The following is a 17,533-nucleotide window of genomic DNA, read 5'->3' as shown; positions in this document are numbered from 1 at the left end:
AAATGAAAGTTTAGGCTTAATTATGAATGAAATAATTAAAATGGATGTTAGGAAATATGAATTGGTGTCAGGTAGGTCATTATGGGTATGTATAAAAATAGGAATCCATATGTTAATGATAGCTACATGTAATAGTCCAGTGAATGGTGCTAATGAAAGCACCAGAAATGACTTTTGGTAAAAAGTATGCAATATTTTGAATAAATGTAATTTATTCAAATGGGAAAATGTTTATGTTAGACGACATGAATATATGGGTGAAAATAAGACAAGGGAGTTAAAAAATGTGACTGGTTATTTGAATTGAATCAGTATGGAAACTGATGAGTATTTGCTTAGAAAATGGTCTACTGATTTTGAACATGTGAATAAAGAACAATTTGTCAATGGAGACATATTTATGTATTTTTCTCTAAAGTCTCATAACCTAAGTCATTCCCAAGAGTTCAGATAGTTTACATAAATATAAAGCAGTAAAGATCATCATACAAATATGATATAGCAAAAATACCTTTAAGAGCTAATAGCAACTTCTGTTTAGTGTTATAATCCAGATAGCATATTTAAAAGGCAGGTCTTGATAACCTTACATGCAGCAGTCCAAGATATTTCAGGGAGAAGCAAATTTTATATGACTGGCATCATTAGATGGGATAGTAGATTTGCCCTCAAGATGGTCCTTAAAGTATTCTGGACCAAAGCAATGGAGGGCTTCAGAGGTCATAACTGCTGATTACAGTTCTATAGAGAACTGTATCAGGAGCTGCTTATACAGTTCTACAGAGGAATTAATGAGTCTGTCATCTGCACCTCTGTAACTGTCTGGTTTGGTTCTGCAACCCAACAGGACAGACACAGACTCCAGAAAATAATTAGGATGCAGAAAAAATAATTATTACCAACCTGCCTTCAGTCGAGGACCTGAGTCAAAAAGAGAGCTATGAAAATATCTACAGACCCCTCACACCCTGGACATAAACTGTTTCAACCCCTACTCTCAAAACGATGCTATAGAGCACTGCACACAGAACAATTAGACACAAGAACAATTTTTCCCCCCGAATGCCGTCACTCTGCTAAACAAATAAATCCCTCAACACTGTTCAACTATTTATTAAGTCTGCATTACCATTAATCTTCTCATCGTTCCTATCACCCATCTCCTCCCACTTGTGACAGTATGACTGTAACTTTGTTGCTTGCATCCTTAGCTTGTAACTTTGTTGCTTGTAGTATGATTTGATTGCTTATTTGTACCGTATGACTATCATTAAGTGTTGTACCTTATGATTCTTGATGAATGCATCTTTTCTTTTTATGTACACTGAGAGCATATGCACCAGGACAAATTCCTTGTGTGTCTAATCCAAAGGTCTTCAAACTTGGCAAGTTTAAGACTTGTGGACTTCAACTCCCAGAATTCCTGAGCTAACATGACTGGAGGAGGAATTCTGGGAGTTGAAGTCCACAAGTCTTAAAGCTGTCAAGTTTGAAGACCCCTGGTCTAATCACACTTGACCAATAAATCATTCTGCCCTGTCTCATGCACCGAGGTGGATTAGATAGATGCAGATAGATAATTCTACAAGACATCCATAACAAAGTACATTTATTGGTACATCAGGTATCTTCATAACTCACATTTATGATGAAATTCTTCTTCTATGCTCTTGGTATGTCGGCAGACTGTGGCCCTAGCCATGCTATCAAGTGTCCGATTATCTCATCAGGGTTCAGGCATGCCACCTGAATGGGGCGCAGGAAAAGTTTCTTCCAAACTAGATATTCGCTGCCTGGCTTGTCAGAGAATCTGCAAACTACGCTGGAATGGAGATTTAGCTTTCCACTCTGTACAGCCAAGTTTCTCCAGTAATCTTCAGCATTTGCTGAGTTGGGGGGAGGTACTGACATAGAGGGTTCTCCCCCTGGATTCTCGTAGGATGGGTTCGGGTTGTAAGTCAACGGATGTCGTCCTCCCATACTGGGGACGATGGTCGAGCGTCACGCTGCTGTGTAGGCTGGGCCTGGGAGCCGGATTGGTACTGAGGTTGTGGCAGGAATGCTGAAGCCTGTGGATTGAGTGTGGCAGTTGTCATTGATGGCATGTCGACTCGTTGAGAAGTCATTGTAAGCACTGTTGGGCTAATTTGCTCACCTGGCAGGCCATGAGAGGTTGGAGTAGGGATGCTAGTGTTGTAAAGAGAATCTCGGACCTTATTATGTATATCAGTTGGGGAAGGTTTGCTGTTCATGGAAAGTGAATCTCGTACTTTAGGTCATACAACATCAGTTGCATAACTAACATGTAGAATCTGTGGTTGAGATTCATCCCTGTGCTTCCCTGATTGTGGGAGACTGGTAGGCAACTGAGGCAGTTCCAGCTGCTCATTTTGTAGCGAGTGCTGCTCATCCACATAGGCTTTGACCCGTGTATCTGGGCTCTCTTCTCCCAACTCGTCGAGGTCAAAGTTGACGGAGGCAGCATTGGCCGCCTTCTGCCATGCTGCGGCTTGTGCTGTTTTCGCTGTCATCTCTCTTTATTGTTTGAGTAACTCCACTTGGGCCTGAGTTTTGGCTATTTCTGCTTGTTGATTGGCCATTTCTGCTTTTTGTTTGGCTTGAGCTTTGGCCATTTCTGCTTGTTGATTGGCCATTTCTGCTTGTTGTTTGGCCAGTTCAGCCTTCTGCCGTATCACCTCTGTCATAATATTTAAATCTGCCTCTGCTGCTGCAGCTTCAACTTGGGCTTCTACAGCTCATTCAGCATAACTTGCTGCTTTAGAGGCCTGAGATGCTCCACTATGACGGGAGGATGTTTTGGAAGGATAGTGGGAGCTGGCAACAGAGAATTGGCATGAGACGCTAGATCCTGCTTGTGATCTAGCCAATTTGGGATGGAGGAAGGCTTTATTTGAGTGGTGGGAAGAAGCTGCTTGTGATTGACGACCTAAGTCGATGTAGACTTCTCCCTTGCCCCTTGTTCCTTTTGAAGCGCATTGAAGATCGTGGTTTGGAGGGAGTTTCTGCTTTCCTGAACAATGTCTTCGCATTCTTTGTTTGCTTCCTCAAAGCAATGAATATGTTCCTGGAACTCTGGGTCTTCCAGGTTCAACTGTATGTATTTAAGCTTATTTTCACTGTCTCTCCATTGTGTGAGGTGCTCCTCTAACTCCTTATGCATCAGGAAGAGGCTCTTGAGGGGCAACTTGCTTTTGGGGGTGTCACAGATCTTGACCACCTCCGTCCATGCATCTGCATGACAGCGATACTGCCTTTCCCAATTCTCTTTGAAGCATTTCACCATGGGTGAGGTAAGCTCCCTATGTTGTCTGAGGTTGTAGACCTTCTGAGGTATCGCTGCTTCTCCAGAGGGTTGAACATCTAAAACTGGGTTTTGGGAATCAGGCTCCATGTTTATGACAAGGGTGGGTGGAGGATTTGGGTCTTCTGGTACATCAGAGACATCTGTCATGGCTGAGGAAGTTGCCATGCTTCAAATTGGCAAAAGGTGACTTTGGAAAAATATAGTGGTTTTCCATGCAATTCCTTTTTTTGTACTAGGGGGCGCTGCAAGCAGGTAGGAGAAAGTAGAATTGCTGCTGGATTTAATGCTTGAGCACATAGGTGGCACTGCAGAGTCTGGGTGATGCTAGCACAGCACACAGTATGGCTGCTTCTAGGGTACGTTGTGAGCTTGCGACATAAGGGGGCACTAGAGGTTGTGTCACGAAGCCTGAAGACTAGAGGGCTGAACGCAGAAATATGTGTCGCGTAGTCTGAAGACTTGAGGGCAGAACGCAGAAACATGCCTATAAGGGTCGCTTGCTTCACAAGGTAGCAGCAGAGGGTCTGGAAGACACTGTTCCTATGCCCATATTAGGTTGCAGTTACTCTTGGGACCTTTGAATAAAGTTGATTAAATGGTGCACAATATTTTCAAAAAAGGGGATTGACATTGGATAATCACTCTAGTCAATATTTGAGAAACTGTTTTTAAGAAAATCAAAGTTTGGGAAGTTTCTTCTTGACCCCCAGATGGGGCTGTGGGCTGAAGAGAAAAGGAGGGGGGGACTTCTTTGCCCATTCTTGAAAAAGGAAAATAATGATAAATTTTTTTTGACTTCATTATAAATTTCTTCTTGACCACCAGATGGGGCTGGTAGGTTGCAGGTAATCTGGGAACATTTGAATTAAATTGATTAAATTGTTCACAATAGTTTCAAAAAAGGGGTTATCAATGCAAACATGTATTGGAAACTCAGGGAGACTGAGTACTTTCTTTGAGTACCAGATGTTGCTGTGGGCTCCGTTAAGATTCAGAAAATCTTACAGAGTCCTGCTAAAATTCCTCTTTTGTAATCCAGACAGATTCCTGAGCCTCTGTGGGTGGATGGAGAAAGAGGGGGGGAATTCCTCCTAGCAGCCAAGTGGGTTTTTTGAAAGTTGAGCAGAGAAGAGAGGGGTGGGTGGGTTAGAAAGCTCTTTGTTTGTAGCATTTGGAGAACTCCAGCCCCTCCCACCATGAGGTATTTTAATGACTGACTTCCTGTGGAAGCTTTTGATTGAAATGGCTAGCTAAATGCAGTCTTTGTCTCAGAAAGAAAAAAAAGGAAGAAAAAGATAGCAAATCATCTTCAGTTATTAAAAATTGTAGATACAATTGTAGTAACTGGGGAGAAGCAGGACAGATGGGTAAATCTGGCTCCTCCCTTTGTTTTACAAATTGAGTCTTCCCAGTTAGGAGTTGTAATTTGAGACAAAGCACTTCTCTAGCTGAAAAGAAAAGGAGGGGGAATTTGCCCCTTCCTGGCTTGATGTGAAGACAAAGAAATCCTGCTTCAGTAACAAATTTGATAGCCTTTGAAAGCCAGAGCATAGGATATTTGCACAAAGGGGGAGGGGGGTGTAGAGTTGTCATTGCAGGAATGTTCCAATCTTGGATGGCAAACCTCAGATAAAGAATGTTTCCAAGCAAATACAACTCAGGTAAACAAAGTCACTAATCTAAAGGAGGATTAGAGAGAGGAAGTAAACATATGTTAGACTTTAATTAGAGATAATTAATTGTATGGATTACTATGCTAAACAGTAACGAAAGTTAAGCAGTAACCAAAGTTAACCAATGATGGAGGATAATTAAAAATGTGTATAAATGCAAGACTAGACTCCAATAAAGATCATCATGATTCAGTTGTTAATGATCAAACAACTCGACTGCCTTATCATTACAACAGGGGGGAATTCTTGCCCTTCCCTGTAATTCAAACTGAGGCACAGAACTTAGCATTGTACATTCACTCCTGGCTTCAATATTATGTTGCTTTATCACAAATCCAAAATTAACAACTTTATTCTGATGGGTTAGGATACATCTTTTACTGCCCTGTCTCATGCACCGAGGTGGATTTGTAGCTGTGCAGATGCAGATAGATAATTCCACAAGACATCCATAACAAAGTACATTTATTGGTACATCAGGTATCTTCATAACTCACATTTATGATGAAATTCTTCTATAATGACCAATCTTTTGTATATCAGCCTTGCAGGTAAAAGATGGTTATTTTTCTAACCCATCTCGTAGCGGTAAGCTGCTTATCAGTTCATGAGTCCAGGCAAGAATGGAGGAAACCTCCCTCAACCCGAGGGTCAATTTAGTGACCAATCGGGATTGCAGATGTGGCCACGTGATATGAACTACATTTCCTAGGATACCTTTAACTACTTTTACCAAGGTGCATTCCCTTAAGGGGACAGTTCACAATTCCTAAGTAGCTATCCAACTCCCATAGACTGGCTGGGACAGCACACATTCATTCATTCATTCATTCATAACCAGCACCATAAACTATACCCAGAAATATTCAAGCAGCTAATGTAGTGTTGCAACATTGGTACTATATTAGTCACTGCATTTTGTACCAGCTGAAATTTCTGAGTTACCCTCAAGGGCATCCTCAGGTAAAGTGTGCTGTAGTAATCCATCTGAAAAGTAATAGGGATGTATACATTACATACAGAAAAGTAGCTAAAATCTAGTTATGATTTCCTCATGTATTTTAAAGAGCATTAAAAGCACTATATAAATCTTTAAAATTATGTCCTGGGAGGACCCTTTTTAGCCTTAGATTGTGACACTTATATAGACTATACTCTACCATATTCTCATGTGTATGAAATATTTCAAGCAAATATAGCTATTACTAGGATAACAAGCTATAAAATAGTCGTGACATTGAGCTAGCTGTTCCATTAAATTTGCCACATCTACCTTTTTAGTTTAAGACCAAAACGTGGCTAACTTAAACTGAATCCATTTATATTTTTGCTACTATTTGCTACCATGATTGTAGCAATTTAACATTTCAGTTGCTCCAGCAGCTCCTGTTCTTCAGCAGTATAGCAACCTCTCATTTGAAAAAATTCTCAAAATTACAATGTTTCACATCTCCTTTGATAGCCAGTTTGAGGTAATGGTGAAGGCTGGAAACCTGGAGACCATGAATTCTATCTAGTTTTACTTTAAGTGAAAAGCCAGCTGGGTAACTTTGGGCCAGTTACTTTTTCTCAGCCCTAGGAAGGAACAATGGCAAACCTCTTCTAAAAAACCTTGACAAGAAAACTGCAGGGACTTGTCCAGATAGTAGTCTTTGATTGAAATGGAAAAAAAAATGAAACTCTTGACTGTTGACAAATATTGTTGGCTGTGCAATTATTGTATTGATTTGTTACTGCTGAGTATATTGTTTGATCATATAAGTATGGTTATTTTTATACTTTGCATGCTCTTTTAATTATTTTTAGCTGCTCAGTCATGAACTTGAGATGGATGCCATTTAAATTGAGATAAATAAATCCTAAATTATCCACTGTTCCTCATTTAAAAACTGTTTAACACAATCTTTCATTCAGCCCTTATTCGTTAATACAGGTTGCCCCAAAGGTGCTTTTTTCCAAGAGGTAGTTGGACTTTCTGGATTTTCTTTGAAGTCTTCGAAGAAAACTAAATGCATTCTTTTAGCAAGAATGAACTGCTGCCTGCAAGGAGTACAAATTCTTCAATTCAGAGCTGAAGAAGCTTCTTGGATGAGAAGTGAAACGTCTTCAAAGAAGTCCAGTTGCCTCCTGAAAAAAAGTACCCTTGGGACAACCATGACCTGAATGACTGAGAATCTCCACAGACAGTTAACACAGGTTGATAACAAAGGGCTTGGATATTATGAGCCTCTTACTTTGAAACCACATAGCCTCCTACGCTTGGGAGCATCCTCAGACATACCATCTGATGCTTATTTTGCACCCTGGGAGTGCAAAGGATCCTTGTAACAGAACCTTGTTAAAGGTCTAGATAGCAAAAGCATAGCTTAGGAACACATATATCAGTCCTACGGGATCAAAATGAAACACAACTCAGCATGAGATTTTGTGGGAGTGCTTTAACTTCAGATGAATGCTGACAAGACAGTCATGCACAGAGATGCCAACAGATAATAATCGGAACATCTCAAACTTATTCTGAGCTTTTCTGGTTTCTGACACGGAGAAATCTGAGAACAGGGCAACATTCCTCTCTACCTGTCTGCATGACTCAAGGAAAAAAAGGAGCATGGATTCATTGCCGGGCTGCAGTAGAAAGATGTTGATGGTGCTGCTGTGCAAAAACAGCCTTGCAACTCTTTGTGCTCACAACTTCTCACTCCAGATGAAAGATGAGGGGGAAAAGTTATTTTCATCAGATAAAAGCATCGGCAAGGACCTTTGAATTGTGCAAGCTCAATGCGTTCCATAAATGTGCAGTGCCAGAAGCTTTTATTTTTCTCTTGAGGTGGCTTCCCTTTAAAAGAAAAAGACAAGTATGGCTGTCTGCACTGTAGGTAATGACCAGTATGTTGAAAAGGAAAGAGATTTTTAATAAGGGGGGAGGGAGGAGACATTGACTTGCAGATTATACTTCCAAAGAGTCCTTCTATTCTAAAGCTACACTAGCACCCAGGGCATTCTCCCCCCCCCCTCCCCACGATGACTCAGCCCTGTTCCACTTCAGCTCCAATTTACCATTTTGGTAGCTTATTTACAATTTGGCAGGAAACTTTGTATTTAAGGTAAGAGTTACCAAAGAGACCCGGGAGAGGGCAAAGTAGTAAGGTCTATTATTGCAAGTGCTCAATGAAGAAAAAAAAAAAAGAACCTTTTCTTTCAGTGCTTGTCCCAAGCCGGCTCCCCATCTCCTCGTAGCAAAAGCAATAGCTTGAGATCTTGCTCATCCTTTAATAAGGGGATTCCTCCACAAGGCCAAATTAATAATTTATTCCTCGGCTCCAGCAGCCACTTAAACTTGCATTGATTTCCTTGTGCGGCATTTCCTTTCTTCCAACCCCCCTTTCCACCCCCCCCACCCCCGCTGCCAACCTCTCTATTTCAGTCAGATCTCTCGGATCTGCCTTCATTGCAGCCAAGATTCAAGCGAGAGGCCCATCCGGACTACTCAAGGACAAGGCTATGAGTTGACCAGACGGTCGAGTCCGGACAAGCCGGCCCGCAGGTTACCCCTAAGAAAGACGCAGGAAGGCAGGGCCCGAGACTTTGCGTGCGCGCCTTCCTCGCCTCTTCCTCCTCCTCCTCCCATGTTGCGACTTGGCCACTCTCCGGGCGGGAGAGGTGAAGCGATCCACTTAGGCCTCCCTCCCTCCTTCCCTCTCTCCACGGCTGCGTTAACAGCTGTCGGCCACGCAGCCGCGCGCTGCCTGAAACTAACCCGTAGCGGGGACAGGGGCTGCCTTTGCGGCGCTCGCGCTTTTTCTTTTTTTCTTTTTTGCAGCTTTGCCGCCGAGACCCGCGCGGACCCACCCGGCCACCTGTCTGGCCTCGGAACTTACTCAGCTCCCGCCAGCTTCGGCGGGCTGATTCCTCCTCCAGCCCCCCCCTTCCCGCTCCCTCTTTTCCGCGAGGGCTGCATGACGGCGCACGCCGCCGCTCCCTGGACAGCTTAGTTTCGCTCCGCTCTCGCCGCTGGCGAGAACAAGACTGCGCGGGAGCTTCGCGGCGCTGTGAATAAAAGGCGCGCTGGCTGGCTGGCTGGCTCGCGCTCTCCCCCTCGCTCACACGCACGGGCGCGCGATACAAAAAGCAGGCGAACCCCCCCCCCTCCTCGAGCGGCATTGCCTTCGGACCAAAGTGAGTGGGGAAGCGCGGCGAGGAGAGGCAAGGTGAGACGCTCCTGCCCCAGTGCTTGCCCCGTCGACAGCCCTCCCTTTTCTTCCCTCTCCCATCGAAGCCCCGCCTGCCTCACCAGCACGAGGTCCGAGAAGTAAGTCCGGCAGCACCTGGAGTCCGCCGTCAGGTTTCGGCGGCCCGAGCGGCGGTTGAGGGCGAGCCGCAGTGCTGCCGCCGGACCCACCACCAAGGGCGCCGAAGTTTTCGGGTCCGCCGACTCTCCTTTTCCTTCGGAGCCGTGCAAAAAAGATGGTGCCGTGACTGTTTCCCGGCCGGCCTTTTGCTCCGCTTTCGCTCCCTTCTCTTGCTGCAACCAGCCCCTTCGAGCGGCGGAGTCCACGGAGAAGCAGAAGCTTCCGAAGCTCGCGAGTGAGCAAGGAGAACCATGCCGGAGAGCGGGCTCCAGCTGCGGACTCTGCCTGCCTTCCTGGCTCTGATCTGGACGGCGGCTAGCATCAGGCACACCGGAGGGGCCGGTTCGGAGCAGCAGATCCCCTTGTCTGTGTGAGTGTCGCAGGCTGTATGGAAAAGTCCGCCGGCGCCGACCGACGGTTGGGATGGGTGGGGAGAGACTTCTCGTAGTTTTGGACTGGGGTGGGTGGGCGGGCATTGCGCTGGCTTCCCCTCAGCCTTTCTGACAAGGAGACCCGGTTGGCAGCTTTTGGAATTGGGCTGGACGAGAGCGGCAAACCTCTCATCGCAAGCTTTCCACCGCGATGAACTTTCGACTGCGGCGCCGACTGGCTCCAGCCGCTTTTCTTCCATTGCGGTCCCGTTTCATCTCAGGTGTTCGGGGATAAGCGATCTTGCAAAAGCTGATCTTAGAGACCCCGTCTCTGTATATATCCTGCAGTTTCTCCCTCTCGTGCGTTACGGATAACTTTCTCTTGAAGTTTGGCCAAAAGAGATCTGACTCACGCCTTGCCTAGCAGAATAGTTCGACTCGGGGATGGTGGGGGGTGGTGGTGGTGGTGGTGGTGGAAATCTTCACTTCGGAATCGCCACCATGTTGTTTTAAAGGGGAAAATCTGGGAACTGACAGTTCAGACTCTGCCGTGTTTTAACTGGGTCTGCCTGTCTGAGGTGTTTACTGAAGTGCGTAATTACATTTCCCTTTTCAATATATGTTCTCTGCCTGTTTTTTTCTCCGTAGTGTAAAACTCTGGGCCTCTGCCTTCGGTGGGGAGATCAGATCCATTGCAGCGAAATACTCAGGTTCCCAACTTCTGCAGAAGGTAAGGATCCCTCTAGTTTAAGGTTAATTCAAACGAATGCTGAAAAGGAAGGAGGATTTGGGTACTAGACAAGCCAGAGGAAGAGCAGCCTTCCTCTGGAGATTTTCATCTGTTCCTTCTACAACACTTTTTAACTGCCTGCTGTCGCTTTTCCACTGGCACAAACCACAAATTTCATCAAGGGTGGGGGTTATTTTTACATTACAGCCCACCCAATGACTTTCACTATCTCAGGTGAAGCTATTTAGACTGTTGCCAGTATTCGTTTTGATTGCAGGTTAGGAAGTTAACCTCAGTTTTTCTCTTGTTTTCATCCCACACATGCAGAGATTTTTTTGAGAAAGGAGAAAAACTGGAAATATTATGCTGCTTTGTTTAGCTGTACTTTTCTGCAGTATCAACAACAACAAAATTGACTAAAAAAATTTCCCCCCAAACTATTATTCTTGCAGACATCTCAGGTCAGTGTTGGGATGTATCACATCATTATAGATAAGGAAAATGAATGTGGCTATCTCCCAGCTCGGCTGCACAGCTGGATAATAAGGTTGTAAAATAATGCAAAACCTTCAGAAATGGGGCTAAGTCTCCAAAAGTCTGATGAGTAAGGAGGATAGAACATTATTTTTATAAGAAGCTGCATCTGAGCTCACTTAAAACAAACCTTATACAGAAAGTTCATTGTTCAGTTAACATGTGTTTCAATAGAACTGTTGGTGAATACAACACAAATGAGAAATGGGGGGGGGAGTGGGGTGTTGAAAACTAAAAATGTTTGAGAATTGCAGTTTCATGTGATTTCAAAACATAAGCTTTAGCGGCAAAGTTCAGATTCATTTGACTGAAATGATTTGATCAAATTTAAAATGTTTTTTAAAAAGAGGCTTAGCTTTAAATTAACAATAGGCCATGTGTTTTTGCTGGAAAGTCTAATACAATTCCTATCAGTGAGCTGAAACACTTTCTTATTCATGAGGAATTGTATGACAAGCTTTCCCCTATTGCATTGGTGAGGCAAACAACAAACTTTTATGATTCAGTAAGTGTAGCTGATGCAGTAAACCTAATGATGATTGTGGGAACATAATAAACAAAACACAAAGGCTCCTTGTTTTTGTTCTGTAGCACAAAGGTGATTTGATTAGGATAATTGGCAATAGCAATTTCTGGGATTTTTAAGTATCATTGAAATAATTTAAGGTGCTTTTCTCAATCCCCGTGGGATCATGTTTGGGCATCTGAAATAACATCTGCTTCATAATCAGAATGTCGTCTTTGCATGCTGTGAAAGAAAACCTCTTCTAAATCAGGATATACACATATACTACACTATGGGAAATTTCAATATCACAACCAAGTCTGAGATTATTGAAAGATGCACCAAGCTTAATAAAATATTGTTCCTGGATATATCTTCAATTAAAATTTTAATTTTGGAATTCTGCCTTGATTTAAAATCTGTGTTTTATAAGGAAAATTTCTAACTGTTTAACCATTGAATGTTCATTTTCTACACATTTCATAGCAAATCAAGAATGCAAAAAGTTATCTTTATAATAATTCTTTTCCCATTTACTTTAGAGCTCCTGATATGTAGAATATTTGTAGCAGTCAGATGCCTTTCTTTTGGTTGATGTATTGCAGTGTTGTAATTAGAAATTATTACCATGCTCACTTTACATTTTCTTTATCATCTTTTAGTTTCATTAGCTAGACAGTCTTTCAGCAGCTCGACAGTATGTATTTAATTCCCATCTGGAGATTTTTGTTTTTGAAGTTGATACACTATAACTAAATGAAACAGGAAATACAAATGCTGAGGTTATTTGTATTCAAGGTTGTACAGCTGATGGTATATTTATGGTGTCCTTGTCTTTGGTTCTGTACTCTCAGATATTTAATTCAATTTTATTTTAATGTCAGTTTTTCTGCATTCAATCTATACATTTTTGTAACTGCAAAACTAAGGTAACCGATCTCTGTTACAGTTTTTTTTTTCATCATCACACTTTAAACATTGCTATATAAAATATGTGCATTGTCTTTTTGGATGTATCAGAATTGGAGCTTTCAAACCATAAATATTCACTGGAACAGCAGGGATCAAACTATTATTGCAATGTCACAATTGCACAATCTGAAATGTGAAACTCTCCCCAGTGCTATTCTGATGCCTAGGATACATCTGGTTTTACACTGTTGTACATTAACACAAGTGTAACTTTCTTTCTCTCCCCCTATAAAATAAGAATAATGAGAATGAAAATACTGAAATTCCAGATATCACATCCAAGGGGTCTTAAAATCAAATAAAGAATTAAAGTGATACTGTGGGCCATGCAAGTTGATTTTCAAGATAACTAAATTGTTCATAAGCATACCTTATAATTTGTATTTGTGCTTTTTTCATAAAAGGCAGAGAGGGCTTTGGAAATAAATTTGGTTTGATCTCACTCTGAGGTACATTATTTTGTACTTTGGTTTTAGTGGATATCTTGCATTTCACTTGGAGCCACAGTGTAATATTATATTTTAGAAGCTAAAATTATTGGAAGATAATGTGGATAGCGATATGTGAGACACAGCACTATACTGCAGCACTGTAGCTATCCAATCTAGAAGCAATGCAGAGAGTACTTGAGAAGACACCTCTCATTACTTGTTTTGGAGCAACAAGCAAAATATTTTGGACATAATAATCTTTATTTGAATCTACTTATTTGAAAATAAAATTTGCATATTTTAGCAGATTTTATTTTGTTTTTAGCATACTAAAGTTCAAAACCTGGAGGATACAAAGAGAAGAATTAAGTCCTCAAAGCACTCTTATCAATGCTAGGCACCCCATTTACATTACTTTCTATTAATGGCCTACTTTATGATTAGGCTTGTCTCAATCTGTATAGGCTGTATTCTCGGCTACCCTAAATATTTTCTTATTCCAATCCTTCTGTTTCCTCTACACTCATGCAAAGGACCATTATCCTTTGATAGTAGTGTCTTTTGATTAAATCCAAAAGTATTCATAACAGTCCTGAATTCAGTAGGAGAGTTCAAGAAGGATTCCTTTTCAGCCAGTGCATTTTCATGCTTTAAAAAAGAAATATCTCCATTTACATCAGCTTCTATAATCCAAGTAAGTTTGGTGAAATTTCAATTTCAATTGTCATTTAGATTTGGCACCATAAAATAAATTGTCTACCTGCTTAGTTGAGTGAGGAATCATCTTGACTTGCCAAACACTGTAGTTAGGTTTAAATTAAGTATGGAGCTGTTTTATTTACAGTCAAGTTTACACTTTATGTATATTTTGAAAATGTATTTCTTTCAGACTAACACACCTTAAAATGCTGTATTTCCCAAGTATGAGGCATAAATCAACATGCATAATAATCTTTCAGTTATACAGGTGCATTCTCATTCTTTTCAGTTATATAAGTGAACTTCTCAGAGAATTGGGCTCTTTGTGGATATTGAAGATTTGAATGACAATAAGGTTGCATTACAATACTTCACTCTAATAGATAGTGCTTTCTGCATTAAAGGAAGGATTTAAAGATATGGGAGGTTGCTATTTTGCCTGCTGTCAGATGGGTCTGAATATTAACTATTATCTGTGATCCAGAGGTTTATGAGCATTTCAGTTACAATTTATCAGGAATTGCTTTTCTGGCAAACAGTCATCTGTTTGAGCAATAGCTATAAAATGCGAGAAGAGGTAGAAATTGTTTACATTTTCTTAAGTTTAAAAATTATATATAAAGAATGGTAGTTCATGTGTATTTCATATATTTCTTTAACTATGCCTCTTTTTCTCACATTTCATTTGTAGACTTTCGAACACATATACATACTGATACTTTGATAGGGTAGAATCCTCCACCTTTATTTCTTTTCCCTAGGTATGGAATGGGCTCATTGCATTCATACCTCAAATGAAATCAATTATTTCTGAAAAGCTATTCAAGAATTCTGCCATCGCCCTATCATGGGCCAATGCAGCACACATTAATCATCTACATCAGACAGTTGTCTTTGCGCATGAAGAGGGGCTTTTTGGGGAGGGGGGGTATTTCCCTGCCTGCTATGGAGGGTGTTGCCTAAGCTAAGGTCTGCACTGCAGGTGTCTGCCTGGTGCAGGCACTGCTGTATGCTGCTGATAAGGCTGCTTTCAAGACAGTATCAACAAAATTAAATCCACTACTATAGGCTTTCTGGAGTTAACAGGACTGTCCCTGGGGAAGCATATGACAAAATATATCATGTTTTCAAGTTAGATGTCTTTAAAATAATTTTTTTAGTGTCCTTAAAAAAGATCCAGGAGAGACTTTTGCAGGTAGAGGAAGTGATTTGATTGGCTTTCTTTTGTTATTTCGCATCACGGGAGAGCCATTAGAAGAATCTGGCAAAGTTTCATCAAGTTTAAATATTAAAAACAAAAACAACATCTTCCTTATTGAATTTACCAACCAAAATAACAAAGATAAAAGTTAGCAAAGTTCCGTTTACATACTGGTTGCATTCATACAATGTGCCTCAACATGTCTTGTAAAGATGTTGGCGATATCTTTGAATAAAGTGCAACCCTAGCTAGTTTTAAGCTTATCTGAATGTATTTGCAACTTAGTATGTTATGTGAACTCAGACCACTTGGTTAATTAATCATTCAGTTTATTGTGTTAACTTAGAAGATGTGTTAAATATATTGAATGATCATAGTCATATTTGATAAGTTGATGATATGGGTTTATTCTTCCCTTCTTTAAAGATACATATTGGATATGTAAATGCATATAATTGCTGAGATTATATAGATTAAGTGTTATGCATATTAGATAAAGCAAGTGCCTACATGAGTACGGTCCAATGCTAAACAGCTCTTATAGATTGGAGTGCAGGTAAAATATTGATTATAGGTTAAAACAGAAATAGTGTAGGAGAGCTGGCAGTAAAAACAATGATGATTTGCCTTAGAACATATCTACTTCCTCCCATTTCACTGCACATAGATTATGAAAGTTCTGCAAAACTTCAGAAGTCTGCTGAGAAAAATAACAATGTGAATTAAGGAAACAGCAAAATTTATTTATTAATAAATTAATATGCAATTTTCACTGGCATGCATAGATTTATTACAAAGTCATTACAGACAGCTTCCAGTTTTTTGGTAGAAGAAGGAAGCATTAACAATAGAGAAATAAAATAAGGTTAAGTGAAATAATAGTCTGTTGTTGAGTGGAGAAAGTTCAACCACTAATTAGAAGGAAGATTAGCAGCTTTATAGCAAAGTTGGACAGAAAACAAGAAATAGTGAAAGAGAAGCTTATCTAAGAATAATTTAGTTCTGTGCTGCATTCTCTATTCCCCATAAAGTTTTTTGAAAGGCCTAATTGAAGAGCTGCTATTAATTTTTATTTAGTTACTCTTTTCCTTCAATAGTTTAGGCTTATGATTTCATTGTTTTTCCAGTGAGAATGAAGCTCCTGATGTTGCTAATGGAATTGTCCAAAGGTATATGTTATGTCTGAAAATGTGCAGTTTTGCTAGATTCGGTGTTTGGAATAATGCCATTGATGGAGAGGCTTCATCAGATACTACATGTTTAATGAAGAGTTTTATTTATTGATGAAGGTTTGACACATTTTATGGATGCAAAGTAAACTAACAACTTGTGAAACTGCTTAGTAAGTATGACATAATGCATTTCACAACTTAGTTCTATTCTATACTTGGTACCCTTAACATAAAATATACAATAGATGTGGCTTTAAAAACAACATTTTGGGTAGGGTTCCATCTGTGTCCTTTAATCTAACTCTTAGATAATTTGATTTATTTTTCCCTCATTCTTCATGCAGATATTTACTTAGGACAGTGAAGACACTGTATGTAACAAAGACAGTGGCACATTTTACGATGTCACTTTTATGCGAAGGTGAGGATGCAGTTGCTTATTCAAACTTCAATGAGTTTCTTTTAATTGAATGACCAACATTCTCGAGCCATGGTGATACAGTGGTTAGAATGGAGTATTGCAGGTAATTCTGTGGACTACCAGCAGTTCAATTTTGACCTGCTCAAGGTTGACTCAGCCTTCCATCCGCCTGAGATCAGTAAAATGAGGACCCAGATTGTTGGGGGTAATATGCTGACCTGGTAAACTGCTTAGAAAGGGTTGTAAAGCACTGTGAAGTGGTATATAAGTCTTAAGTGCTATTGTTATTATTCAGTATTTGTTATCTTCTATTCTTCAATATTTTGTGTTCTTCTCTGCAAATCAAGAAGAGCTGATAAATGGGAGTATTATTTCTGCTATCCACCAACTGGAATTGAATGCCAAATAGTGAGCTGGAAAGAGGGACTGGAATACAATTTGAATTAAAGATCAAAGCGTATCGCAATACATTCCAGCTAAAGAAAAGTGGCTATTAGCTTCAAGTGCCTATATAGGTTTAGTAATAGATCCATATCTCCTTTTTAACTACCCTTGTTTCAGGTCAATTAATATTCAGTTACTGCTGTATCTGTTTAATGCTGTATATCTTATATTCGGTTTTAAAACACATAATGGGTAAATTAAATTTTGAAAAGAAATCATTTTATATTTATCCAGAAAACTATACTCCAATCATCTTGACATTAATTGCTAGTCTTTCCCCTTTTCTCTGCTTACTTGTTTTAAAGGAGGAGAAAAAACTCAGCAGAATATCATCATTATTGTAAGAAGGGTCAGAAAATTATGCGAGTTCTTTCAAATTAAAGGAAGTCATGAATGACATTCCCATCTTGTATAAGTTTCATTTTGTAATGATAATTGTTTCACAGTTTTAGGCCTCCAATGTAACAGCTTTGAAGACAAAATTAACATAGAATTTTTTTAAAAATTTTTTAAAATACTAATTGTAATTAATGCACATAATATGAATATTATTATTAGTGTTTAAACTTCAGTCTATACACAGTTTCCATTCAATTTCCATTCATATATGAAACTGTTACAGGATGAAATATGCAAGGACATCAAATTGCTTTGTAATAGCAGATTTGAAAATATTTACTTTTTTCTTATATGTACAAGGACACCG

General features: G+C 40.2%; 1 protein-coding gene across 1 annotated transcript in view; it reads left to right on the top strand.

The window, feature by feature from the left end:
• The first annotated feature begins 8,859 nt into the window (after positions 1-8,859).
• CACNA2D3 (calcium voltage-gated channel auxiliary subunit alpha2delta 3) overlaps positions 8,860-17,533 on the top strand; it is a 582,709-nt gene continuing 574,035 nt past the window's right edge. The window contains exons 1-2 of the mRNA XM_087923863.1: positions 8,860-9,717; positions 10,367-10,448. Of these exons, the coding sequence (XP_087779989.1) occupies positions 9,599-9,717; positions 10,367-10,448 (201 nt within the window). The 5' untranslated portion in view covers positions 8,860-9,598. The remainder of the gene's footprint in view (positions 9,718-10,366; positions 10,449-17,533) is intronic.

This window comes from Pseudonaja textilis, chromosome 2 (genome assembly GCF_049901715.1).
Source record: "Pseudonaja textilis isolate UNSWEBS1 chromosome 2, rPseTex1.2, whole genome shotgun sequence".
In the NCBI taxonomy this organism is placed as follows: domain Eukaryota; kingdom Metazoa; phylum Chordata; class Lepidosauria; order Squamata; family Elapidae; genus Pseudonaja; species Pseudonaja textilis.
Note: the sequence above shows the minus strand (reverse complement) of the source record. Positions and strands in the feature narration are given on the sequence as shown.